Source organism: Pan paniscus, chromosome 6, assembly GCF_029289425.2.
Source record: "Pan paniscus chromosome 6, NHGRI_mPanPan1-v2.0_pri, whole genome shotgun sequence".
Classification (NCBI taxonomy): domain Eukaryota; kingdom Metazoa; phylum Chordata; class Mammalia; order Primates; family Hominidae; genus Pan; species Pan paniscus.
Genome location: NC_073255.2, coordinates 165,357,840 through 165,385,339, shown reverse-complemented (window position 1 = coordinate 165,385,339; position 27,500 = coordinate 165,357,840). Strand labels below are relative to the sequence as shown.

The 27,500-nt window shown below is 42.5% G+C and overlaps 2 protein-coding genes across 2 annotated transcripts in view; one reads left to right on the top strand and one right to left on the bottom strand.

Annotated features, from left to right (window-relative positions):
* The window catches only part of LOC117981107 (serine/threonine-protein kinase tousled-like 2), a 48,767-nt gene extending 34,662 nt beyond the window's left edge, over positions 1-14,105 (bottom strand). The window contains exons 1-3 of the mRNA XM_034964937.3: positions 13,229-14,105; positions 12,077-12,172; positions 153-320 (exon numbers count right to left, since the gene is read on the bottom strand). Of these exons, the coding sequence (XP_034820828.2) occupies positions 153-320; positions 12,077-12,172; positions 13,229-13,327 (363 nt within the window). The 5' untranslated portion in view covers positions 13,328-14,105. The remainder of the gene's footprint in view (positions 1-152; positions 321-12,076; positions 12,173-13,228) is intronic.
* Positions 14,106-18,732: 4,627 nt separating this feature from the next.
* On the top strand, positions 18,733-23,162 carry LOC112437575 (small ribosomal subunit protein eS10-like). The gene has a single exon (XM_034965440.3). It carries the CDS (start codon positions 19,468-19,470, stop codon positions 20,032-20,034), a length of 567 nt encoding a protein of 188 aa, XP_034821331.3. The 5' UTR covers positions 18,733-19,467; the 3' UTR covers positions 20,035-23,162.
* The last annotated feature ends 4,338 nt before the right edge of the window (positions 23,163-27,500 follow it).

The window sequence follows — 27,500 nt, the reverse complement described above, 5'->3', positions numbered from 1 at the left end:
GACACGTTTGGGAATGATGATAAGGGGAGATCACATTTTTAAAAAAAGTATTAGAAATGTCCTTATCTCTCTATCAAAATAATTAATCCAACCTCATCAAGGAGCGCTAGGGCAATGGAAAGGATCTGAATTAACTTAGGCTTTGTACTCACTGAAACAAAAGTGAAGCGGAGGCCAGCTCTCCTTTGCGCCAGCTGCTCTGTGTCAAGCCGAGGTTTTGCTAGCATCACTGACGTGAGGATTGGCAGAGCAGACTGCTCCTCTGTTGCCTCCTTTGCAGCACTGCCATCTAAACCATAGAGGGGCTGTGCTACTCGTCGCTGGAAAACAGTAAAGAAACACACAAATGACATGAGAAAGATAATCTGATACTGCCCAAACATGCAACGGGTTAAAAACAGTTATCAAACATAAGATGAATGGTTTCTTTAAAAAGGCCTCTCTAAAAATAATTATGGAGAGCATACCAACATTATCATCGTATTATAACCTATCTAAAAATGTGACTATCTTACTCAAATTCTTTGACATTATATTTTAATGGTTCTCTTCTCATTATATTTTAATGAGAGTCTGAATTTACATGTTACTTTGTAGAATTATACAAATCAACTTCATAATGCCCTCAACCCTACACAGGAAATATTATTTCTATCCTGTAGGTAAATGAAAATTAAGACATTGTCCCACGACTTTTTTTTCTTTTTTCTTTTTTTTTTGAGATAGTGTTTCATTCTTGTTGCCCAGGCTGGAGTGCAATGGAGAGTCTCTGCTCTCATTGCATGCAACCTCTGCCTCCTGAGTTCAAGCGATTCTCCTGTCTCAGCCTCCCAAGTAGCTGGGATTACAGGTGCCTGCCACCACACCTGGCTAATTTTTTTGTATTTTTAGTAGAGACGGGGTTTCACCATGTTCGCCAGGCTGATCTCGAACTCCTGACCTCAGGTGATCTGCCTGCCTCAGCCTCCCAAAGTGCTGGGATTACAGGCATGAGCCACCGTGCCTGGCCTGTCACGTGACTTTATAGGTGAAGCTTATTTCACTCTCAATTCTATTCTCACTGTACTATATTTAGATGCAAAAATCTAAAATAAATGCAAGCAAAACAAGTTCCACAGTATAGTAAAAGGATAATACACCACAATTACGCATAACTTACTCCAGAAACCTAAAAATGATTCAACATTAGCAAATCTACTAATGTAATTCATTACATTAACCTTAGGGAAGGGATGAATTAAGATTCTTCCTGTTGGATACCAAAAAGGATACGCACACTGTTAGGCAACTCTTAAAAGACTGGAATTGGCAAGGCATGATGGCTCATGCCTGTAATCCCAGTACTTTGGGAGGCCAAGGCAGGCGGATCACTTGAGGTCAGGAGTTCAAGACCAGCCTGGCCAACGTGGTGAAACCCATCTCTACTAAAAATACAAAAATTATCCAGGCGTGGTGGTGGGCACCTGTAATCCAAGATACTCGGGAGGCTAAGGCAGGAGAATCGCTTAAACCCAGGAGGCGGAAGTTGCAGTGAGCCCAGATTGCGCCACTGCACTCCAGCCTGGGTAACAGAGCGCGACTCTATTTCAAAAAAAAAAAAAAAAAAAAGACTGGAATTATCCACTTTTAATGCAATGAAGAGTATGTTTTTCAAAAATTAAAATATCATAATTAATGGTGCTAAGACTGGAGACCCTTTCATTAAAGCTAGAAAACAAGACAAAAGTAACACATTCTCATATTAAACGTTATTATGAAAGTTTCAGCCAATGTAAAAAAGAAAAAAAAGACGTAAAAATATTACAAATTAAAGATTTTTAGTGTCATTTTTGGATGATATAACCATTCACAAAGGAAACCAAGCAAATCAATGGAAAAATTACTATAACAATTAAAAGGAGTTCAGTAAGATGGCCAAATACAAAATAAATACACTAAAATTGATAGCTTCCCCAACTGATTTTAATCAGAGCATGTAGCAGAAGGAAAAGCAGATTCAAAGTAGCAAACAAAAATCTGTAAAATACTTGAAAGCAAACTTAAGAAACATGCAGAACACCTATGAAGAAAAACTATACAGCTTCACAGATGAATATAAAAGATGATCTAAGTTAAACGGTAATATCATGTTCCTGGGTTCAGATTCTACAAACATCAAATTTCTCTAAAACCCAAGTTTAATGTTTTTAATTTTGTGTTTGGCCTTTTTCTCTTCCAAGGGATAGTCTTATGGTGGTATAGTGGTCATCTAGGTTCTCTCTCATGCTTTCTTGGGCAGTTGTTTTTGGAGAATTTCACAATAAATTCTAAGGTTCACTTAAAAAAATAATCATAATCAGCCACATAATTTTTCAGAAAAAGTATCAGGGAAACTTGACCAGATATTGAAACATACTACAATGTTACATTAACTAAAACAGTATCATACAGATACAGAAGCAGACAGATTGACCAGTGGCACAGAATACAGAATTCAGAAACAGATCTATATAATATAGATATATAAGTTGTGATTAATGTGCATTTCATATTAGCGGGAACTTATTAAAAAGATGGTAGGACATTTGTGCAGATATTAGAAAAAAAGGGAAAAGTAGATTCCTACCTTTTATCACATATAAAAAATTACAAGAAGAAAAAATAAACAAATGCTTTTAGAATTTTCCAGTGGTAAAGGACTTTTTAAACATGACATTAAAAATATAAACCATGGGTGGGGCACAGTGGCTCATGCCTGTAATCCCAGCACTTTGGGAGGCCGTGATGGGCAAATCACTTGAGGTCAGGAGTTTGAGACCAGCCTGGCCAACGTGGCAAAACCCTGTCTCTACTAAAAATACAAAAATTAGCTGGGCATGGTGGCACATGCCTGTAGTCCCAGCTACTCGGGAAGCTGAGGCATGAGAATCACTTGAACCCGGGAGGCAGAGGCTGGCAGTGAACCAAGATCACATCACTGCACTCCAGCCTGGGCTACACAGCAAGATCCTGTCTCAAAAAAAAATTACACACACACACACACACACACACACACCCCATATAGGAATACACCATATGGGAACATCTAAGAATAAGACAAATCCCATAAGTCATAAAGGAAAAACACTGATAAATTTAACTACTTCAATTTTTTTATATCTGAATGGTAAAAGTCAAGATAAAGTTAAAAGACAAGATTACAAACAAGCAAAAATATTTACAATATAACAAATTAATAATATAAATAATTTATTAAATCTTAATAAATAATGCTTTACCTAACAGTAAAACAAAAACCAAAACACACAAGTATTTAAAAAGAGACATATGCAAAGGACCTGAACAAGCATTAAAAGAGAAATCCAAAAGGCCATTAAACATATGATGTTTAATATATATAACTAATGAACAAACGCAAGTTAAAACAAGGTATTTTTCTTTATGCCAAAGGTTACAATGATAAAATTCAGTATTAGCAGGGTGTGAAAAAATTGGTACTCTCAAATTGCTAATAACCTTCTAGCAATTTATGTGATGACATTTTTAAATGATCATATTCTGACCTGGGAATTACAATTAGGGGATTTATCTGGGAAAAATGCATAAGTTAGTAAGTATGTATAAGGATGTTCATTACAGCACTATTTATAGAATACAAATGCTTACAAGATACTGGTTAAATAATCTAATACAATGGAAATAAGAAAACCTATCATATAAACATACATGTATATCTCAAAAAGTCTAGAAATATTTGCCCACCATACTCCCTAATAACAGTTCTTTTGGAGGGAATTTTTTATTTCACCATTTCTGAATTGTTGAACTTTCATAATTCGCATGAATAAAGGAAATAATTTTCCTTAATCAGGAATAGTTCTTTAACGTTTTCATGTCAAAAAAATAAAAGTAAAATGATCCTGACAAAGAAATTAGTTTTTGAATCTATGAGTAGAGTCCTACCCCAGCAAATGTAACAGTTTAAACCCAGGCTCCAGAACACCTGTGATACTCATTGATGACAACATTCTCACTGCATGGGAGAATGAGCTGCAACAGTAAAATTAAACCTTCTGCCATATATTCAATAAATACCTGCCAAGGATTGAAAGATTTTAAAAACATTTCTGTAAATATCCTATGTAGGCTATAGCCTTTCCTGTTTGAACCAACCTCTCCCTGGTGGGGGGGGAGGGGGCGGGAACTATACAGATAGGATAAAATATGGGCGAACAACAACAACAACAACAAAAAAAAAACATTAAAAGCATTGAAGAGTTGACAAAGCATTAGGGATCTGCCACGGCAAAATCTAAGGGAAATTAGGAACATAAGACAGGTAAAAGAAGCACCAAAGCCACATATGGCCTAAGGGCACCTGCAGATCTTGAATTTCCATTTTCAGAGCAACATGGTATCAAGCAGATAGTCACAGACCAAAGCCCACCCAAGGGAGAGGGTTCAATAGGAAACCCTTCCCACTTCAAGCTGGGCCTCCAGAGCTACCTACATTCTCAAGGAAAGGGTAAACCAGAACAAAAATTACCCCCACCCTCAGATGGCTGCCAGGAAGTTGCCTTGGCAGTGTAAGAGTTGGGGGTTCTCTTGAGAAATGTTGACACAATCCAAATCAATTTTCCTAGTAGTTGAAATAAGCAAACAAAATAAACAAACTAAATATAAGCCATAAATTCACTAAAGTGGTATATAAAAGAGGTAAAATCTCTAGGTACTCGGAAGGAGCAAATAAAAATTTTCCCTGGAGTAACACATCTTCATTCATCCTAGATCTTGAAGAAACCCCCCCAAAAATTTTTCAATAACAATGAGGAGTACACAGTTAAAAAACAAAGCATAAAAGAAATAAAGCCATGAATAACAACTAAGAAAAACAAGAGACACCAGAAACAGATTCATAAAAGCTTCAGATGCTAGAATTATCAAACAGATTATAAAATAATTGTGTCTACCATATTTTAAAAAATAAAAGACAGGCTTGAAAATATCTGCAGGAAATGTAATTCTTTTTCTTCAAAAGGCAGTAACCAATTCAATAGGGCTAATAGCAAATTAGAAACAATAAAACAGGATCTGGGAACTGAAAGGCAAGAAGAAATTATCCATGATGGAGTATATAAAGACAAGAAGAACAAAAATACAAAAAAAGAAGTCAAAAGCCATGGTAATAAAATTAGAAAGTATAATGTATGGTTAATTAGAATTTCATAAGAGAAGGAAAAAAAGAACAAGTCAGAGATAATATTCAAAGAGACAATGGCTAATTATTCAGAACTGATGAAAGACACCAACCCACAAATTTCAGAAGTCCAAGAAATCACAAGCAAGAGAAATGAAATGACACATTATCATAAAACTACAGAACACCATAGCTAAAGACTTTTAAAGCAGCCAGGGGAAAAAAAGCAGATACCTTCAAAGAAACAACAGGCAAATGACAGCTGATTTCTTGATAGTAACAATGGAGGGTTAGAACATGGTAATGAATTACTGCTCAATTGTGTTAAAAGAAAAAAAAAAAGAAAGCGAACCTAAAAATATACACAGCCAAAAATACCTTTCAGGAATAAGAGCAAAATAAAGTTATTTCAGTAAACAAAAACCTAGAGAGTTAATCCCTAGCAGATATATTCTAGAAGAATACTAAAGGAATACTTAGGCAGAAGGAAAGTGACCCCAGGTGGAAGGTGTAGGATGCAAAAAGGAAAGAAGTACAAAGAGGTAAATATACAGATAAACCTAAACGAACACTGATAGCACTGAACAATAATATTTTATGAGACCAAAAAAAGGCAAAATAAAAACATACACCACTACCACCAAATCAGTAGCAGAGTAAACAGTGTTCTGGGGACATGATTTTATTTGGTAGAGGATGAAGAAACAACTGACTTCAAATTTTGGCATGTGGTAATTTATTTTTATTTTTTCTTTTCTGGGGGTTTTGAGACAGGGTCTCACTCTATGCTCCAGGATGGAGCGCAGTGGTGTGATCATGGCTCACTCCAGCCTCAACCTCCTAGGCTCAAGGAATCCTCTCGCCTCAGCCACCTGAGTAGCTGGGACTACAAGGTGCATGCCACCAAGCCTGGCTAATTTTTAAATGCTGTTTTTTGTTTGTTTGTTTGTTTCTGAGACGGAGTCTCGCACTGTCACCCAGGCTAGAGTGCAGTGGTGGGATCTCGGTTCGCTGCAACCTCTGCCTCCTGGGTTCAAGAGATTCTCCTGCCTCAGCCTCCTGAGTGGCAGGGATTACAGGCACCTGCCACCAAGCCCAGCTAAGTTTTTGTATTTTTAGTAGAGACAGGGTTTCACCATGTTGGCCAGGCTGGTCTCGAACTCCTGACCTCATGATTTGCCTGCCTCGTACAGACAGGTATCTCACTATATTGCTTAGGCTGGTCTCGAACTCCTGAGCTCGAGTAATCCTCTCATGTGGGTCCCCAGGTCTCCCAAAGTGCTAGGATTACAGGTGTGAGACACCACGCCCAGCCGTATGTGGTACTTTCTACGAGAAACACCAAAGACAGCCTAGCTACTAGCAGAGGAGGAAAATAGAAAATGACTTAAAAAAAAAAAATTCAATCTAAACGAAAGCAAGAAATTAAAGAAAAAGGAACACAGAACAGGCAGGATAAATAAAAAACACATTAAACAATGATATATCTAAACTGAATGTAGTGGTAATTATATTGAATGTAAATAGGATAATAAAAAATTTTAGACTTAAGAGAAAAAAATCTAATTATATGGTATTTGCCAAAGATAGAAAACATAACAATGCAAATTTGACAGTATTAAGAATGGAAATAGTTATACCTCACAATGGTTTGGATATATTAAATATCAGATAAACCACATTTAAAGCAAAGGGCTTCAGCCAGGCTCAGGGGCTCACACCTGTAATCCCAATACTTTGGGAGGCCAAGGCAGGCAGATCACTTGAGGCCAGGAGTTCCAGACCAGCCTGGCCAACATGGAGAAAACCCAACTAAAAATACAAAAAGATTATCTAGGCATGGTGATGCATGCCTGTAATCCCAGGTATTTGGGAGGCTTAGGCACAAGAATCACTTGAACCCAGGAGGCGGAGGTTGTAGTGAGCCGAGATCGTGCACTGAATTCCAGCCTGGGCAACAGAGCGAGAACCTGTCTCAAAAATAAAAATTAAAATTAAAAAATAAAGCAAAGAGCTTTAAAGAGATGAAGAGTCATAATACATAAAACAAAATTTAATATAAATATAAGAAGAAACAGCCAACTTCCACAATCACAGCGAGAGATACGAATATACACACCGCTCTTAATAATTGATAGAACAGCCAAAAATAAAAATACCTAAGATTTAAACACTGAGTTTACCTACTGGCAAAACTAAACTATTTTGTTTATGGATTCATACATGGATAGTTTAAACTACATGAAAACGAAAATGATTACCACAAAAACTAGCCAAGTGATCACTTCTAGGGTAGTGGGAGTTGTGATCAGGGAACAGCATGTAGGTTTCCAGCTGCTGGAAATAGTCTACCTTCCTATGTAACAATTATATAGAGTTAACTTTATAGTGATTTTCTGGGAGCTTTTTTGTGAAGGACCAGATAGAAATATTTTAGGTTTTGCAGGCCACATCAGTCTCTGTCATATATCCTTCGTTTCTAAAACCTTTTAAAAATCTAAAAATCATTCCGAGCTTGCCAGGCGCTGTGGCTCACGCCTGTAATTCCAGCACTTTGGGAGGCTGACACGGGTGGATTACTTGAAGTCAGGAGTTAGAGGCCAGCCTGGCCAACATGGCGAAACCTCGTCTCTACTAAAAACACAAAAATTAGCCAGGCATGGTGGTGCACACCTGTAATCCCAGCTACTCGGGAGGCTGAGGCAGGAGAATCGCTTGAACCCGGGAGGCTGAGGTTGTAGTGAGCCAAGATTGCACCACTGCACTCCAGCCTGGGGGATAGAGTGAGACTTATTATATTGTCTCCAAAAATAAAATAAATTAAAATGAAATAAATTTAAAAAAATAAAAATCATTCCTAGCTTGCCAGCTGTGACCTGTCTTTTGCCAACTCCTGCATGAAAACTTTCATGTTTTACATACTTTATTTTTTATATTTAACACAAATACAAAATAATCTTTAATAGGAAAAAAGGTGAAAACAACTTTTTATCCATCTATTCTTCCCTGTCAGCACAATTTTGAACACCTATTGTGTCCCAAATACTGTTTTGGATGCTGGAGACTGAAAATGAAATAAGACATTATTGCTTACATGTCAAGTGGGGGAAATTAGTTTAAAAATTACACCTTTATGTAACAAGAGACAGCAGTAAATAAAGCAAAGCAAAATCCCCATTCTTAAGAGATTAACATTCTAGGCTGGGCGCGGTGACTCATGCCTGTAATCCCAACACTTTGGGAGGCCGAGGCGGGCAGATCACGAGGTCAAGAGATCGAGACCATCCTGGCCAACATGGTGAAACCCCGTCTCTACTAAAAATACAAAAATTAGCTGGGCGTGGTGGCGCCTGTCTGTAGTCCCAGCTACTCGGGAGGCTGAGGCAGGAGAATCGCTTGAAACTGGAAGGCGGAGGTTGCGGTGAACCAAGATCGCACCACTGGACTCCAGCCTGGGCAACAAAAGCGAAACTCCGTCTCAAAAAAAAAAAAAAATCTAGTCGGAAGATGGGCAATTAACTAATTATATAGTTCAAAATTAAAATATATAAATTACTAAATGAAAATTAAACTTATAACACACCAATGAAAATAAATGACCTACAAAATACACAATGAAATGGATAAACCTCACAAAAGTAATGTGCAACAAAAGGAGCTAGACACAAGAGTATACACTGAATGTCTTTTACACAAGATACAAAAAAAAATTCATCTGTGTTGTTAGAGGTCAGGCTAGTGGCTATCCACAGCGGCAGGGAGGGGGTTAGTAACTGAAAGGGAACTCAGGGGGACTTCTGCAGCACTGGTAATATTTCTTGTGCTTGTAGAGTTTGTGAAAATTCATGTGAACTGTAGACTTACAATGTGTACTCTTCTGTATGTATAAATATGAATCAACAAAAAAATTTAAATATATATTAAAATGTATGTACATGGGTGTGTCAGGTGCCAATAACTTAGAATTAAAATAAAGTACAGTTAGGAACAAATTGACAAGGTATGAGGGACTGCTATTTTAGAGAAGTTGGCTAAGGGAGACCGCTTGGCTAAGGTCATTTTTGAGCAACAACCTGATGAAGAGATTGCTGATATCTGAGAAAAGAATGTTCCTGGAAGAGGGAATAACAAGTACAAAGACCCTATAGCAAAAGCATTTTTCACAGAGCTCAAGGAGGCCAGTGTGGCTGCAGTGGCATGAAGGAGAGGGAGAATGGCTGCAGATGTCAGAATCAGGTGGACGATGGGGAGCACAGATCACGCAGGAGCTTTTAGGTCACATAAAGACTTCAGTCTAGGAAGTGTTGAGCAGAGGAGTGCCGGGATGTATCTGAACATTTTAACAATTACTCGGGCTATTACATTAAGACTAGGTGAAACAAGGGCAAAAACAAGGAGACTACTTTGAAAGCTAATGCAGTGAACTGGAAAAATAGAAAAGTGGTCATATTGTAATACACTTTAAAGGAAAAACAGGATTTTCTGATGGATTACATTTGGGGCATGAGGCTGTGACCTGAAAAACCAGATGGTGTAACCTGTCATTTACCAGGACAAGGCAGATTACAGGAAGAGCAGTTCAATGTTATTGTTATGGTAGGGAAGGGAAAGCAAGAGTTCCTTTTTGGACACGCTCAAGCAGTACAAGTGGAAATGTCAAGTAGACAGCTGGATACATAATTATTGGGGAGACCAGACCCATGTGAAGGGCTAGCAAGTTCATTCATCTCAAAGGCAGATGGATGTGGGTACTGATGCAAGGAGCTTGGCAAATCTGCAGTAGGAGCATGTGGAAATGCTCTTCTGATTGTTTCTATTTTCTCAGTAACATAAAAAAGGAAGGCCATCAGTTAGCAGAAGAATTGCTGGAGGTTTGCAGGAGATGACAAAAATAGGACATATTCATGGAGGAAAGGGAACTAAGTAGAAATACAGTAGGACTGGCAGGCAGTGAGAGGTACACATGAGGCCAGTGCTCATGACCAGATCAGTCAGTCACCTTGGTGTATGTGTTTTCCTCCAACCATGCTGAGTTGCCTAGAGGCAGGCAAGGAAAAGGTGGAGGATTAAGCTTTGGTTTCTATTTTAACACCTCATCTATACTCAGATTTGCATGATGATGAGGCTCAGCCACATTCATATAGCTGGCAAAAATGTCTACAGATCATTGAGTTCATCTCTTTTGTCTTTAGGTAAGATTCAACCTAAACTGACACATGAGAGATGGGTGGTCACACCATTAAAAACCAAATGAAAAAGGCATTTCAGGAAGAAAAGAGTGATAGACAACACCGAGAAATTCTACAAAACGTATCTGTCCCAAATAGATAATCTGCAATCTCATTTAATATCTTTTAGACTTTAATTGGTTTGAAACTTAAGAAAAACAGAGACACAGGCCTCTTCAACAGTTAACTAACAAACCTCAACCTGCCCAAATTGGATCTATCATCAAACATTTCTAACATTTTAAACTATGGCCAAGGATGGTCTGACACAATGGCTAATGCCTGTAATCTCAACACTTTGGGAGGTGGAGGCAGGCAGACCACATGATCTCAGGAGTTTGAGACCAGCCTGGGCAATATGGTGAAACCACACCTCTACAAAAAAATACAAAAATTAGCCGGGCGTAGTGGTACATGCCTGTAGTACGAGCTACTCAGGAAGCTGATTTGGGAGAATCACTTGAGCCTAGGAGGCAGAGGTTGCAGTGAGTCATGATCGTACCACTGCACTCTAGCCTGAGTGACAGAGCAAGACTGTCTCAAAAAAAAAAAAAATTATATATATATATGGCAAGGATGGCACGGTAATAGCCAAAACTTCTTAGTTGTTTTCGTAAGTTTAACTTATGTTTTCATAAGTGCTTTAATAATTACAATAATCCTAATGAAGGTTTTTATGAGACAGTAGAGGGGGAGAAAGTACATTTTAAAATACTTTAACAATACAGAAGCCTAAATCGCTTAGGAAATGAGTACTATTACACAACTCTACCAAGGCAAAGAAAAACAACTTTTCTAAAAATCAGTGATCTAAAATAAAAACTTCTGTCCCAGAGACCCTGTCTCCCAAGATCCCAGAGGCAATACATAAGGCATTAGGGGATACAGCACACTCTTGAGTAAGAGGTCTTACACAGTATCAACAAATAATGCGAAGAACACTGGAGCAAATAAACATAATCCTACGTTAGCTTACTCAGGAATTCTCAACCTTGGCACCGCTGATATTTTGGACCAGGTAATTCTTTTTTGCAGGGAGGCTGTCCTAACATTACAGAATGTTTACCAGCATCCCTGACTTCTGCCCAGTAGATGCCTATAGTGTCATCCCCATAACTCCGAGCAGTGACAACCAATAATGACTCCAGTTATTGACAAATGTCCCTGAGGGGCAAAACTGCCACCAACTGAGAACCATTTACTTAGGTATAATGTTTTTAAGACCTTCAGATCTCTCTTACAGGCTGGAAACATACCTATCACAAATCTGTATAGCATTAGTTTTTCTAGTACATTACTGAGTAAGCTCTGGAGATAATTATGCCAGAAGCTGGTCAAATTTTAAAATAAAAATAAACCCTACAGGAACATACAAATTTGGCAAGGGAAAAAACCTAATGTTTCGATTGGAATCAATTCTTTGATAGATACTGAGCTGTAGGATTAGAGGTAATTTATTATATAGAGATAATAGGATTGGCTCTTCTGTAAAAAGCTAATTTACTGATAACAGATTTGAATCAAAGTAAGGGATTCATAGGTAAAACTATGAACTTTTCTCCCTAATGCTTCATTCCCTGTGGGTAATTAATGAAAGAGAAACTTTGCTTGAGTGTTTCTGGGCATCTTGTCTCCTACAACAGGTGTCAAATTTCTCCAGGTGAATGCTTACCGGTAAGGGATTGGATAAGGAATGTTGCGGTGAGGATCGTGCAACTGGTGGAACACTTCTGCCAGGGCTGGTTCCTGGCCCGCTTCCCCCAGCAAACTGGCCAACAGGGTAAAACAGATATGAATAATTCAAAACAGTACTATGCTTCAGATAAGGAGAGTAAAAGATTAATACACAAACAGATCTTAATCATATGGCCCCTTTAAGTTAACACATTTTACTCTAGAGAGAAAATGCCACACAAGTCAAATTCTGCTAATTTTTAATGAGATTTTTAAGAAGGAACTCCAGCAGAAATATACCAAGATATAAAGAAAACGTGGCTAGAAAGCTGAAGGTATACATGATTTTGAAAGGACATGAGAGAAGAATGTTTTCCCTTCTTGTCTCAAAATACACGAAGCAGAAATGCAGTGGTGCAGTGGATGTTAGTGTCTTTAGTAACCACTAACGATGGGTCAGGGAACTCACTACATGTTCCACTGGACTAAAGGGAGGAGGACAAAAGAAGAGTCCAAGTCATTCCACCTCAATCTTTGTAAGACACAAAACCTCGTCTGGCCAAGAGAAAAATCACCTCATTTGTGAATTCTTATATCATCACAGACAAGACACATAATAAATTTAAATTTAGGAAGGCAGCAGCAGTTTTCTCTTATTGAGAGATGGGGCAGCATTAACTGATGAAGATGGGGAGAAAGGGAAGAAGAGTACAGTAAAGGCAAAACATTACTTTCTTTCTTTTTTTTTTTGGAGACAGGGTCTCACTGTCACCCAGGCTGGAGTGCAGTAGATCATGGCTCACTGCAGCCTCGACTTCTCAGGCTCAAGTGATCCTCCCACCTCAGCCTCCCAAGTAGCCAGGACTATAAGTGTGTGCCACCACACCTGGCTAATTTTTTCTGTATTTTGTAGAGACAGGGTTTCCCCATGTTGCCCAGGTTGGTCTCGAACTCCTGGGTTCAAGCGATCCTCCCATCTCAGCCTCCCAAAGTGCTGGGATTACAAGCATAAGCCACCTTGCCTGGCCAAAATATTACTTTCTAAAGCCTCAAATGAACACAAGGATTTAGGGTTTTTTTAAAAAATCACTATAGAGTTTTTTTGTTTTGTTTTGTTTTTTTGTTTGTTTTTTCAAAAAATGTAACTTACCTCAAAGTAATCACTAATTTTATGTCCCCTAGGAGTGCCTTTCCCTGAAAATGAAACCAAAGTAAATACAGTTTTTCCAATACACATATAAACCATCATTCACTAAAATGTACTATACATTCAGTAACTACATACATTGCTATAAACCCAAGTGTCAGCTTTACTTGTAACAAATGAGCCAAAATACCTTAGCCTAAGAACAGACTATTTCCTCCATAAAATAAAGGACTGAACAAGCAGTGAAAGGAAGAATTTTTCACAGGTTTAAGATTCTGTAATTTTTCTTGTCACTTTGGGAGAATTTTGCTCCCAAAGACAAAATGAATTATCTGTAGATTTTAAAAGATAAGAAGGATGCAACAAGACTGGGCTTTCTATTCCTTAGAATGGGAGAAAAAAAAGCCAAGCCATTTTTTCTTTCTTTGATTATATAAAGATATTTGGCATTATAACCATCATGTTTACAGATTTATCCCAGTGGGTTCCAATATTCAACTAAACAACTGCCATGGAAGAGCAGTAGGCAGAAAGGACAGTAATGTAAATGAAGCACTTTCAGCTGGCTGTCATTAACAAATCACTGATCTAACAAAAGACAGAGTTAAAACTCTGATGTAACCTCTTTTTTGTACAATATATGCTTGGTGTAAAGAAAAACCTGTGGTTAATAAGATTGTTAGCTTACAACAGGGAAAACAAAGAGTCCCCGAAGAACTAACACTGTTTTGTCAGGTGTATATCAAATGGCAAGTCTGTAATAAACAGTCTGATATTCCCTTAAGATACACAAACCTCCTTTATCAGGAATCCCTGTGTACAAACTAATTATTTAGTATGAGTTAGAAAATTCTATCTAAGTACATTAGAATTGAGTACTTTTGTTGATACGAAATTATTACTACCTTGGCTAGTTTCATATGGTTCAGCTTTTCTTTTCCGATATCGCTGGTCATTCTGCTTTTTCTCGGGAGTCTGTTAAATACCTTATAAGTCACAATTAGCATTTTGGTAAATTTTTCACGTTAGGAAAAACAGTGAGTATACACAAAATATTGAATATATAAACAGATATAACTGGCCCAGACAAGTCCTGAATCACTGTCTTCCTCTTAAAACTGAGTATAACAAAGAGTATTAGGGTCTAGAATCAAACCATCCACACAATTTTTGGCAAACTGCTTAAAATATCAGAGCTTGAGTTTATTCATCTGTAAATCAGAGCTGCTATAAAACTTTCATAAGATATTTAATAGAGCACAAATGTAGGACAAATGTCCACCATATGTTAAGTTCTCAGAAAACTGCTGTTACACTACTTCTACTTTAAATCCAATCTTTTTTCCAAAAAGGAGAGATCTGCAAAGTACAAAGTAGGTGGCTACAGACTTACACTTAGACCCATCTACAGGCGGCTAGGTTATATGCCAAATAAAAAAAAAATCTCATGCATGAGGGCTGTGAATAGTTAAGCAAATGAACAAAAAATCTTCACCAGGCACTGTGGCTCATGTCTGTAATCCCAGCACTTTGGAGGCTGAGGTGGGAGGATGGCTTGAGTTCCAGACCAGCCTGGGCAACACAGCGAGGCCCCGCCTCCAAAAATATTTTTAAAAATTAGCCAGGCATAGTAGCACCTAGCTACTCAGGAGGCTGAGACAGGAGGACTGCTTGAGTTCAGGAGTGTCAGGTTACAATGAGCTATGATTGCACCACTGCACTCCAGCCTGCATGACAGAGCGAGGCCATGTCTCAAAAAAAGTTGTAAAAGTAAAATCAGTCAATCAATTTTATCTTCCATTTAAACAGGAACAATATTGCAAATTTCTATCCTTTACTGATGGCAACTATGCAAAAATTTTAAGACATGTAAGATCCACACATGATTATAATAAAAACCCGTGAGGGCCACATCATAACCGTACGTATGCAAAGAGCACACAACTCAAAGGGGAGCAATTTACAGAGTCTAACAGCACCCAGGGAGTTAATTAAGCAGTGCTATCTTTTCTGTGAGATGGGGGTCTCACTCTGTCGCCCAGGATGGAGTGCAATGGTGCCATCACAGCTCACTGCAGCCTCATTCTCTCGGGTGCAAACGATCTTCCCACCTCCAAGTAGCTGGGGCCACAGGTGTGCACCACCACGCCCTGCTAAGTTTTTTTGTAGAAACGAGTTCTCACTATGTTGCCCAGGCTGGTCTCCAACTCCCAGCCTCAAGCTATCTGCCCGCCTCAGCCTCCCAAAGTGCTGGGATTATAGCCTTGAGCCACCAAACCTGGCCCAAAAGTACAAGTATGAAAAGTCCTGCCATGAACATAGCTTCTTACCTCTACTCCTTTATCACTCAAGGACCTGACGCTACACAAGCTCTGGTTGGAAGACTCACTATTAAGTGGTCCCTGAACGAAAAAAAAAATCATAAATAAATAAATTTTAATCCTAAGAGGATAGCAAAACTGAAGAAGCAGCCTGATGATTTTTTTTTTTTTTTTTTTTAGACAGAGTTTCACTGTTGTCACCCCGGCTGGAATGCAATGGCGTGATCTCGGCTCACTGCAACCTCTGCCTCCTGGGTTCAAGTGATTCTCCCACCTCAGCCTCTCGAGTAGCTGGGATTACAGGTGCCCACCACCACGCCCGGCTGATTTTTGTATTTTTAGTAAAGATGGGGTTTCACCATGTTGGCCAGGCTGGTCTCGATCTCCTGACCTGAGGTGATCCGCCTGTCTCGACCTCCCAAAGTGCTGGGATTACAGTTGTGAGCCACCGCGCCCATCCCTGAGGGCTCTCTTTATTCCTGGGAAGAATGCGACTTCAGCGTTTCTCATCTTGCCCTGACTTTTCTGTTGCTGAGGCTGTCTCAGGCAAGTACTCTCAGAGGCAGGGGCTCCCTTCTTCTGCTCAATCCCTACTTGTGGAAAAGGGGCTCTTTCATAGGCATGACACACTGAGAATACTGGGAATCCAACGACCCTTTCTACCAGCTCATGGGACAGTGGTTCCACAACAGGAGAGACAAGCCAAGAGGACCCCAGGCTGCTGACCTGACCCATACCCTCCTAGCGCTGGGGTAGCATTCACAGAAAAGCTTGCCATCGTCCCCACCTAGTTTACCGCTAGAACCCTGGCTCAGATACTTTGCCTAAGGGAAGAAGCAGGAACACAGAGTATCTCAAAGGACCTAACTTCACTTGCAAGAGTGTGACAAGTTTCAGTCTAAGGGTGTTCCCAAAAACAATAGGGGTTGTGGTACTAGGCAAGTGGAAAGAGGTTCCTGGATGTAATGAAGATACAGCCTAGACTATAGACTGGCTAGTTTGTAGGAGAGACCCAGGGCATAAAACAGCCACAAGGAGCCTTCCTTTTATAACTGACTAGTTCAGCAAGGTTGTAGAATACAAGACTGATAGACAAAAATCCATTTTTTTTATACTTGCAATGAACAATCTGAAAATGAAGAAAATAATTCCATACACAGAAGCATCAAGAGGAAGAAATAATTTTATATTATAAACAATAATAATTTATTATTGTTTCGCCATGTTGGCCAGGCTGGTCTTGAACCCCTGACCTCAGGTGATCCACCCGCCTCCACCTCCCAAAGTGCTGGGATTAAAGATGTGAGCCACCGCACCCGGCCCCAGCTGACTTCTTTGTAGAAATTGGTAGGCAAATTCTAACATGCATATGGAATTGCTAGGAACCAATCCTGAAAAAGTAGGAAGGCTCATACTTCATCACCTAAAAACAAAGCCACAGTAATCAAGACAGTACAGTACTAGCATAAGGTTAGATCAATGGAATAGAACTGAGAGTCCAGGAATAAATCCATAATTGTGGTCAAATGATTTTTGACAAGGGTGCCAACACAATTCAATGAGGGAAAGAATAGTCTTTTCAGCAAATGGTGCCAGGAGTAGATAGCCACAGGCAAAACAATGAAGTTGTACCCTTCCTTCACATCAACATAAAAATTAACTCAAAACAGGCTGGGAGCAGTGGCTCACTCCTATAATCCCAGCACTCTGGGAGGCCAAGGTGGGTGGATCCCTTGAGCTCAGGAGTTAGAGACCAGCCTGGCCAACATGGTGAAACCCCATCTCTACCAAAAATACAAAAAATTAGCAAGGCATGGTGGTGTGCACCTGTGGTGCCAGCTACTTGGAGGTTGAGGTGGGCAGATCGCTTGAGCCCGAGAAGCAGAGGTTGCAGTGAGCCAAGATCGCGCCACTGCACATTGCACTCCAGCCTGGGTGACAGAGCCAAGACCTTGTCTCAAAACAAAACAGTTACAAGTAAAATAAAAACATGTTTATTACTTAATTTTAAAAGCAATTTTTCCTATTTTTATGTTACTGCTGATATACAGAAATTATTAATTTTCATGGTTTTTATTTAGCCAGTCACTTTACTGAATTGTTCTTCTTAATCATTTTCGGTCTTTTCCTTTCTTTCTTTTTTTTTTTTTTTTTGGAGACGGAGTCTCGCTCTGTAGCCCAGGCTGGAGTGCAAAGATGTGATATCAGCTCACTGCAACCCCTACCTCCCAGATTCAAGCAATTCTCCCGCCTCAGCCTCCCACGTAGTTGGGATTACAAGCACACACCACCACACCTGGCTAATTTTTTTGTATTTTTAGTAGAGAAGGGGTTTCACCATGTTGGCCATGCTGGTCTGGAACTCCTGCCTTCAAGTGATCCGCCCACCTCAGACTCCCAAAGTGCTGGGATTATAGCCATGAGCCACTGCACGTGGCCCAGTTTGTTCCTTTCCATTTAGTTGTCTAGGTATAAAATCATAGCATTTGTAAATAACAAGGTTTTATCTTCCTTTCTATAATTTATACCTCATTTGTTTTACATTTTACTGCATTGAATAAAACATGAAATAATAATCATAGAAAACATTTTTCCGTTCTTCATTTTCATGGTAACACTTCTAAAGCTTTACCATTAAAAACTATATTAACCCATTTATGCCCGAGGTTGCAAATTTTTTTCTGTGAAAAATCAGACCTTGGTGATGACCTTGAACAGTAGGATATCAATAACTCCCACAAGCTTAGCAACCCAATAATGAAACACTAAGCATAAATGGGCTAAGACCCCAAATGGACAAAACAATCTTGAAAAAGAAGTTGGAGGTCCCACACTTCCTGGTTTCAAAACTTACTACATGCCGGGCGCAATGGCTCATGCCTGTAATCCCAGCACTTTGGGAGGCCGAGACAGGCGGATCACCTGAGGTCAGGAGTTCCAAGACCAGCCTGGCCAACATGGTGAAACCCCATCTATACTAAAATTACAAAACATAGTCGGGCGGGATGGTGCACACCTATAGTCCCAGCTACTCGGGAGACTGAGGCAGGACAATCGCTTGAACCTGGGAGGTGAACGTTGCAGTGAGCTGAGACTGCACCACTGCATTCCGGCCTGGGCAACAAAGTGAGACTCTGTCTCAAAAAATAATAATAATAATAAATTTTTAAAAATTCGGCCAGGCGTGGTGGCTCACGCCTGTAATCCCAGCACTTTGGGAGGCCGAGGCAGGCGGATCACAAGGTCAGGAGATCGAGACCATGGTGAAACCCCGTCGCTACTAAAAATACAAAAAATTAGCTGGGTGCAGTGGCGGGCGCCTGTAGTTCCAGCTACTCGGGAGGCTGAGGCAGAAGAATGGCGTGAACCCGGAAGGCGGAGCTTGCAGTGAGCCGAGATCGCGCCACTGCACTCCAGCCTGGGCGACAGAGCGAGACTCCGTCTCAAAAAAAAATAATAAATAAATAATAAAAAATTACAAAGCTATAGTAATCAAAACATCGTGGTATTGGCATTAAAGACAGACTTATATCAATGGAAAAGAATGGACAGCCAGAAGGAAATCCTCACATACATGGTCAAATGATTTTTGATAAGGTGCCAAGGCTATTCAATGGTGAAAGTCAATTTTTTCAAAACCTGGTGCTGGAGGCTGGTGCGGTGGCTCACGCCTGTAATCCCAGCACTTTGGGAGGGTGAGGCGGGCAGATCACTTGAGGTCAGGAGTTTGAGACCAGTCTGGCCAACATGGCGAACCCAACCCCTACTAAAAATAGAAAAATTAGCTGGGCATGGTGACACATGCCTGTAATCCCAGCTACTCGGGTGGCTGAGGCACGAGAATCACTTGAACCTGCAAGGTGGAGGTTGCAGTGAGCTGAGATTACTGCCAGTGCACTCCAGCCTGGACGACAGAGCGAGATGGTCTCAAAAAATGGTGCTGGAGAAACTGGATATGTACATGCAAATGAAATGAAAGTTGGACCATTACTACATGCAAAAATGAACTCAAAACACATCAAAGACCTCAACATAAGAACTAAAACTAGCTTTCCAGCCCCGGCCCCGGACCCTGCAGCCGCAGAGATGTTGATGCCTAAGAAGAACCGGATTGCCATTTATGAACTCCTTTTTAAGGAGGGAGTCATGGTGGCCAAGAAGGATGTCCACATGCCTAAGCACCCGGAGCTGGCAGACAAGAATGTGCCCAGCCTTCATGTCATGAAGGCCATGCAGTCTCTCAAGTCCCGAGGCTACGTGAAGGAACACTTTGCCTGGAGACATTTCTACTGGTACCTTACCAGTGAGGGTATCCAGTATCTCCGTGATTACCTTCATCTGCCCCCGGAGATTGTGCCTGCCATCCTACCCCATAGCCGTCCAGAGACTGGCAGGCCTTGGCCTAAAGGTCTGTATGTGAGGAGTGCTGTGCTACCTGGTGCCGACAAGAAAGCCGAGGCTGGGGCTGGGTCAGCAACCGAATTCTAGTTTAGAGGCGGATTTGGTCGTGGACGTGGTCAGCCACCTCAGTAAAACTGGAGAGGATTCTTTTGCATTGAATAAACTTACAGCCAAAAAAAAAAAAAGAACTAAAAGTATAATCAACTCTTACAAGAAAACAGGGAGAGCCGGGCGCGGTGACTCACGCCTGTAATCCCAGCACTTTGGGAGGCCAAGGTGAGCGGATCACCTGAGTTCAGGAGTTTGAGACCAGCCTGGCCAACATGATGAAACCCCATCTCTACTAAAACTACAAAAATTAGCTGGGTGTGGTGGCGGGCACCTGTAATTCCAGCTACTTGGGAGGCTGAGGCAGGAGAATCACTTGAACCCGGGAGGAGGAGTTTGCAGTGAGCTGAAATCGTGCCACTGCACTCCAGCCTGTGCTACAGAGACTCCATCTCAAAAAAAAAGAAAAAAAAAAAAAAAGAAGAAGAAGAAAACAGGGAGAAAGTGTTACGGCATTGAATTTAGCAATGATTTCTCGAATGTGACACCAAAAGCAGAGATAAAAACAGTAAAAATACATAAAATAGACATCAACATTTAAAATCTGTGCATTAAGTGACACAATCAACAGAATAAAAAGGAAACCCATGGAATGGGAGAAAATACTTGCAATTTATATATATGGTAAGGCATTAATAACCCAAATATATGAATAACTGCTACAACTCAACAACAACAAAATAAACAGCCCAATGAAAAAATGGGCAAAGGACTTGAACAGATATTTCTCCAAAGATACAAAAATGGCCAACGACCACATGAAAAGATGCTCAAAATCACTAATTTTAGGAAACTGCAACTCACAAAAAGACACCGCCTCACATCCATTGAGGTGACCACTACCAAGAAAACAAAAAACCAACCAACCCTACAAAATAACAAGTATTGGTGAGGATCTGGAGTAACTGGAATACTTGTACACTGTTGATGGGAATGTAAAATGGTGTAGCCACTATGGAAAACTATGGCAGTTCCTCAAAAACAGAATTATCATATGATACAACAATTCCATTTCTGGGAATATACCCAAAAGAGTTGAAAGCAGGGACTCAAAGAGATAGCTGTGCAACCACGTTCACGGCAGTATTATTCACAATAGCCAAAAGGTGGAAGCAACTCAAATATCCATCAACAAATGAATGGATAAACAAAATGTGGTGTATACATGAAATTCTACATTCTACAACATGGATAAACCCTGAGAGCATTATGCTAAGTGAATAAGCCAGTCACAAGAAGACAAATACTTTGTGATTCCACTTAGATGAGGCACCTATAATAGTCAAATTCATAGAGTCAGAAAGTAGAATGGTAGCTGCCAGGGGATGGGGAGGAAGGTGGATATGAGGAGTTGTTTAATGGGCATTTCAGTTTTCATTTTCCTAGGTAAAAAAAGTTCTGGAGATTGGATGCAAACAATATGAATGTATTTACTACTGAACTGTACACTTAAAAATGGTTAAGATGGTGGGCCGGGCACGGTGGCTCAGGGCTGGGCGCGGTGGCTCACGCCTGTAATCCCAGCACTTTGGGAGGCCAAGGCAGGTGGATCACGTGAGGCCAGGAGTTTGAGAGAAGCCTGGCCAACATGGCGAAACCCCATCTCTACTAAAAATACAAAAATTAGCCGGGTGTGGTGGCGGGCGCTTGTAATCCCAGCTACTCAGGAGGCTGAGGCAGGAGAATGGTTTAAACCCAGGAGGCAGAGGTTGCACTGAGCCAAGATCGCACCACTGCACTCCAGCCTGGGCAAGAAGAGCAAAACTCCATCTCAAAAAAAAAAAAAAAAAAAGGTTAAGATGGTAAATTTTATGTTATGTGTATTTTACCACAATTAAAACGTTTTTGAAACTGTATTGTTTTTAAAATTACAAAGTAGGAATGACTATTGAGTTTATCCAATTTTTTTTTTAATTATTATTGACTGGGCATGGTGGCTCACACCTGTAAGCCCAGAACTGTGGGCGGCTGAGGTGGTGGATGATTTGAGGTCAGGAGTTCGAGACCAGCCTGGCCAACATGGTGAAACCCCCATATCTACTAAAAATACAAAAATTAGCCAGGCATGGTAGCACACACCTGTAGTCCCAGCTACTTGGGAGGCTGAGGCAGAAGAATCGCTTGAACCCAGGAGGTGGAGGTTGCAATGAGCTGAGATCACACCACTGCACACCAGCCTGGGCAACAGAGCGAGACTCCATCTCAAAAAAAAAAAAATTATTATTTATTTGCTGTGTTGTAAAGTAATAACAATAATAACTAACACGTAGCACTTTTTAAAAACACAATCCTCAAAAGCTCACATAATGTAGCACTTTACAGGCAAGACATTCTATATTAGCACATTTAATCGTCACAGCTTATAAAAACAGACCCTTGGCCGGGCGCGGTGGGCTCACGCCTGTAATCCCAACACTTTGGGTGACTGAGGCGGGTGGATCACAAGGTCAGGAGTTCAAGACCAGCCTGGCCAAGATGGTGAAACTCTGTCTCTACTAAAAATACAAAAAATTAGCTGGACGTGGTGGCAGGTGCCTGTAATCCCAGCTACTCAGGAGGCTGAGGCAGAGAACTTCTTGAACCCAGGAGGCGGAGGTTGCAGTGAGCCAAGATCGCACCACTGTACTCTAGCCTGGGTGACAGAGCGAGACTCCATCCCAAAAACAAAACAAAACAAAAAAAGCAGACCCACATAAATATATCCAACTGATTTTTTACAAAAGTATAAAAGCAATTTAATAGGGTTCACCCCTGTGATCCCAACACTTTGAGAGCATGAGGTGGGAGGATTGCTTGAGGATCACTTGAGCCCAGAAGTTTGAGACCAGCCTGGGCAACAAAGCGAGATCCCATCTGTACAAAAAAATGAAAAAGTCAGCCAGCCATGGTGGCACTGTCTGTAGTCCTAGCTCCTAGCTAATTAGAAGGCTCAGGCGGGAGCTCAGGAGTGCGAGTGCAAGGTTACAGTGAATTATGATCACAACTGCACTCCAGCCTGGGCAACAGAGTAAAACCCTGTCTCTTTAAAAAAAAAAAAAAAAAAGGCAATTTAATAAATTACATAAATTGAAAAAAAGAGACTTTTAAATAAATGCTACTGGAACAACTAGATGCATAGGCAAAACAAAAAAACAAAACAAAACAAAACAAAAACCTTGCTTACACCTTATCAAATATTAACTCGGCCGGGTGCGGTGGCTCACGCCTGTAATCCCAGCACTTTGGGAGGCCGACGCAGGTGGATCACCTGAGGTCTGGTGTTCAAGACCAGCCTGGCCAACATTGTGAAACCCCGTCTCTACTAAAAATACAAAAAGTTAGCTGGGCATGGTGGCGGGTGCCTGTAATCCCAGCTACCTGGGAGGCTGAGGCAGGAGAATCGCTTGAACCTGGGAGGCAGAGGTTGCAGTGAGCTAAGATCGCACCATTGCACTCCAGCTTGGGCAACGAGAGCGAAACTTCGTCTCAAATAATAATAATAATAATAATAAATAAATTTTTAAAAAAGAAAAAAACAAAATAGATCAAGAACTTAAATGAAAAACATAAAACTGTTAAGAAAAAAGGGGAGAAAAATCTCTACAACTTAGAACTAAGCCAACAGTTCCTAGACTTGACACCAAAAGCTCTAATCCACAAAATGAAACACTGATAAATGGAAGCTCATCAAAAGTACAGAGTAAGACCCTGTAAACAGGATGAGGAAACAAATTACTGACTGGAAGAAAATATTTTCAAGTCACACATCTACCAAAGAACTTGAGATTAGACTATCTAAAGAATTCCAATTAGAAAACTGGCAAAAAAATATGAATAGACATTTTACTAAAGAGGAGGTAGGCCGGGGGCGGTGGCTCTCCAGCACTTTGGGAGGCTGAGGCGGGCGGATTACCTGAGGTCGGGAGTTCGAGACCAGCCTGACCAACATGGAGAAACCCCGTCTCTACTGAAAAATACAAAATTAGCCAGGTGTGGTGGTGCATGCCTGTAATCCCAGCTACTTAGGAGGCTGAGGCAGGAGAACTGCTTGAACCCAGGAGGCAGAGGTTGCATGCAGTAAGCCGAGACCATGCCATTTGTACTCCAGCCTGGGCAATAAGAGTGAAACTCCATCTCAAAAAAAAAAAAAGGAGGGGTGATGTAAAGATGGCTAATGAGCACAAGAAAAGATGTTCAACACATTAGCCTTTAGGGAAATAAAAGTTTAAACCACAATGAGATTTCATTACACACCTTTAAGAATGATTAAAATAAAAAATAGCAACAACGCTAAACGCTGTCAAGGATGTAGAGAAACTGAATCACTTACATGTATTGCTGGTGACAATGTAAAAAGGTAAAGCCTTTTTTGATGGTTTCTTTTAAAACTAAAAATGCACTTAAAACTTATCATTTGACCCAGCAATTGTACTCTTGAACATTTATTCCAGAGAAAGAAAAACATGTTGGTGTAAAAACCTCTATAAGAATGTTCAGAGCTCCTCTCCATCCCCCTCCCCGTCCCCCTCCCCCTCCCCGTCCCCCTCCCCCTCCCCCTCTCCCTCTCCCTCTCCGTCTCCCCACGGTCTCCCTCTCCCTCTCTTTCCACAGTCTCCCTCTGATGCCGAGCCGAAGCTGGACTGTACTGCTGCCATCTCGGCTCACTGCAACCACCCTGCCTGATTCTCCTGCCTCAGCCTGCCGAGTGCCTGCGATTGCAGGCGCGCGCCGCCACGCCTGACTAGTTTTCGTATTTTTTTGGTGAAGACGGGGTTTCGCTGTGTTGGCTGGGCTGGTCTCCAGCTCCTAGCGAGTGATCCGCCAGCCTCGGCCTCCGGAGGTGCCGGGATTGCAGACGGTGTCTGGTTCACTCAGTGCTCAATGGTGCCCAGGCTGGAGTGCAGTGGCGTGATCTCGGCTGGCTACAACCTCCACCTCCCAGCCGCCTGCCTTGGCCTCCCAAAGTGCTGAGATTGCAGCCTCTGCCCAGCCGCCACCCCGTCTGGGAAGTGAGGAGCGTCTCTGCCTGGCCGCCTATCCTCTGGGACGTGAGGAGCCCCTCTGCCTGGCTGCCCAGTCTGGAAAGTGAGGGGCGTCTCTGCCCGGCCGCCATCCCATCTAGGAAGTGAGGAGCGCCTCTTCCCGGCCGCCATCCCATCTAGGAAGTGAGGAGCGTCTCTGCCCGGCCGCCCATCGTCTGAGATGTGGGGAGCGCCTTTGCCCCACCGCCCCGTCTGGGATGTGAGGAGCGCCTCTGCCCGGCCGCCACCCCATCTGGGAGGTGAGGAGCGTCTCTGCCCAGCCGCCCCGTCTGAGAAGGGAGGAGACCCTCCGCCTGGCAACCGCCCCATCTGAGAAGTGAGGAGCCCCTCCGCCTGGCAGCCACCCCGTCTGAGAAGTGAGGAGCCCCTCCACCCGGCAGTCACCCCGTCTGGGAAGTGAGAGCGTCTCCGCCCGGCAGCCACCCCGTCCAGGAGGGAGGTGGGGGTCAGCCCCCGCCAGGCCAGCCGCCCCGTCTGGGAGGGAGGTGGGGGGGTCAGCCCCCCGCCCGGCCAGCCGCCCCGTCCGGGAGGGAGGTGGGGGGGTCAGCCCCCCGCCTGACAAGCCACCCCGTCCGGGAGGGAGGTGGGGGGGTCAGCCCCCCGCCCGGCCAGCCGCCTTGTCCGGGAGGTGAGGGGCGCCTCTGCCCAGCCACCCCTACTGGGAAGTGAGGAGCCCCTCTGCCCGGCCATCCGCTCCGTCCGGGAGGGAGGTGGGGGGGTCAGCCCCCCGCCCGACAAGCCACCCCGTCCGGGAGGGAGGTGGGGGGTCAGCCCCCCGCCCAGCCAGCCGCCCCATCCGGGAGGTGAGGGGCACCTCTGCCCAGCCACCCCTACTGGGAAGTGAGGAGCCCCTCTGCCCGGCCATCCGCTCCGTCCGGGAGGGAGGTGGGGGGGTCAGCCCCCTGCCCGGCCAGCCGCCTTGTCCGGGAGGTGAGGGGCGCCTCTGCCCGGCCGCCCCTACTGGGAAGTGAGGAGCCCCTCTGCCCGGCCAGCCGCCCCGTCCGGGAGGGAGGTGGGGGGGGGGTCAGCCCCTCGCCCGGCCAGCCGCCCCGTCCGGGAGGGAGGTGGGGGGGTCAGTCCCCCGCCCGGCCAGCCGCCCCGTCCAGGAAGGAGGTGGGGGGGTCAGCCCCCGCCCGGCCAGCCGCCCTGTCCGGGAGGGAGGTGGGGGGTCAGCCCCCCGCCCGGACAGCCGCCCCGTCCGGGAGGTGAGGGGCGCCTCTGCCCAGCCGCCCCTACTGGGAAGTGAGGAGCCCGTCTGCCCGGCCACCACCCTGTCTGGGAGGTGTACCCAACAGCTCATTGAGAACGGGCCATGATGACAATTGCGGTTTTGTGGAATAGAAAGGGGGCAAAGGTGGGGAAAAGATTGAGAAATCAGATGGTTGCCGTGTCTGTGTGGAAAGAAGTAGACATGGGAGACTTTTCATTTTGTTCTGTACTAAGAAAAATTCTTCTGCCTTGGGATCCTGTTGATCTGTGACCTTACCCCCAACCCTGTGCTCTCCGAAACATGTGCTGTGTCCACTCAGGGTTAAATGGATTAAGGGCGGTGCAAGATGTGCTTTGTTAAACAGATGCTTGAAGGCAGCATGCTCGTTAAGAGTCATCACCACTCCCTAATCTCAAGTACCCAGGGACAAAAACACTGCGGAAGGCCGCAGGGTCCTCTGCCTAGGAAAACCAGAGACCTTTGTTCACTTGTTTATCTGCTGACCTTCCCTCCACTATTGTCCTATGACCCTGCCAAATCCCCCTCTGTGAGAAACACCCAAGAATGATCAATAAATAAATAAATAAATAAATAAATTAAAAAAAAAAAAAAGAATGTTCAGAGTAGCTTTGTTCATAATAGCCAAAAACTGGAAACAAACCAAATGTCCTCATGGAGGCAATGGTTAAGCAAAGTGTACTATATCCACACCATGGAACACTGCACAGCAATAAAAAGGAATGGCCTATTTATATATGCAAAATCTTGGAACTTCAAGGAAATTATGCCAAGTGAAAAAAAGCCAATCTCAAAGGCTGGGCGTGGTGGCTCACACCTGTAATCCTAGCACTTTGGGAGACCAAGGCAGGAAGATTGCTTGAACCCAGGAATTCAAGACCAGCCTGGCCAATATAGTGAGACCCTGTCTCTACAAAAAATTTAAAAATTAGCTAGCGTGGTGGTATGCACCTGTAGTCCCAGCTACTCTGGAGGCTGAGATGGGAGGATCACTTGAACCCAGGAGGCAGAGGCTGCAGTGAGCTAAGATCGCACCACTGCATTCCAGCCTGAGTGACAGGGTGAGACTCTGTCTCAAAATAAAAGGTTGTTTACTTTGTGACTCCATTTATATATATTACATTCTTGAAATAATGAAATTATAGAGGAAAATAGATCTGTAGTTGTCAAGAATTAAGTTTTTAAGGGAGAGTGGG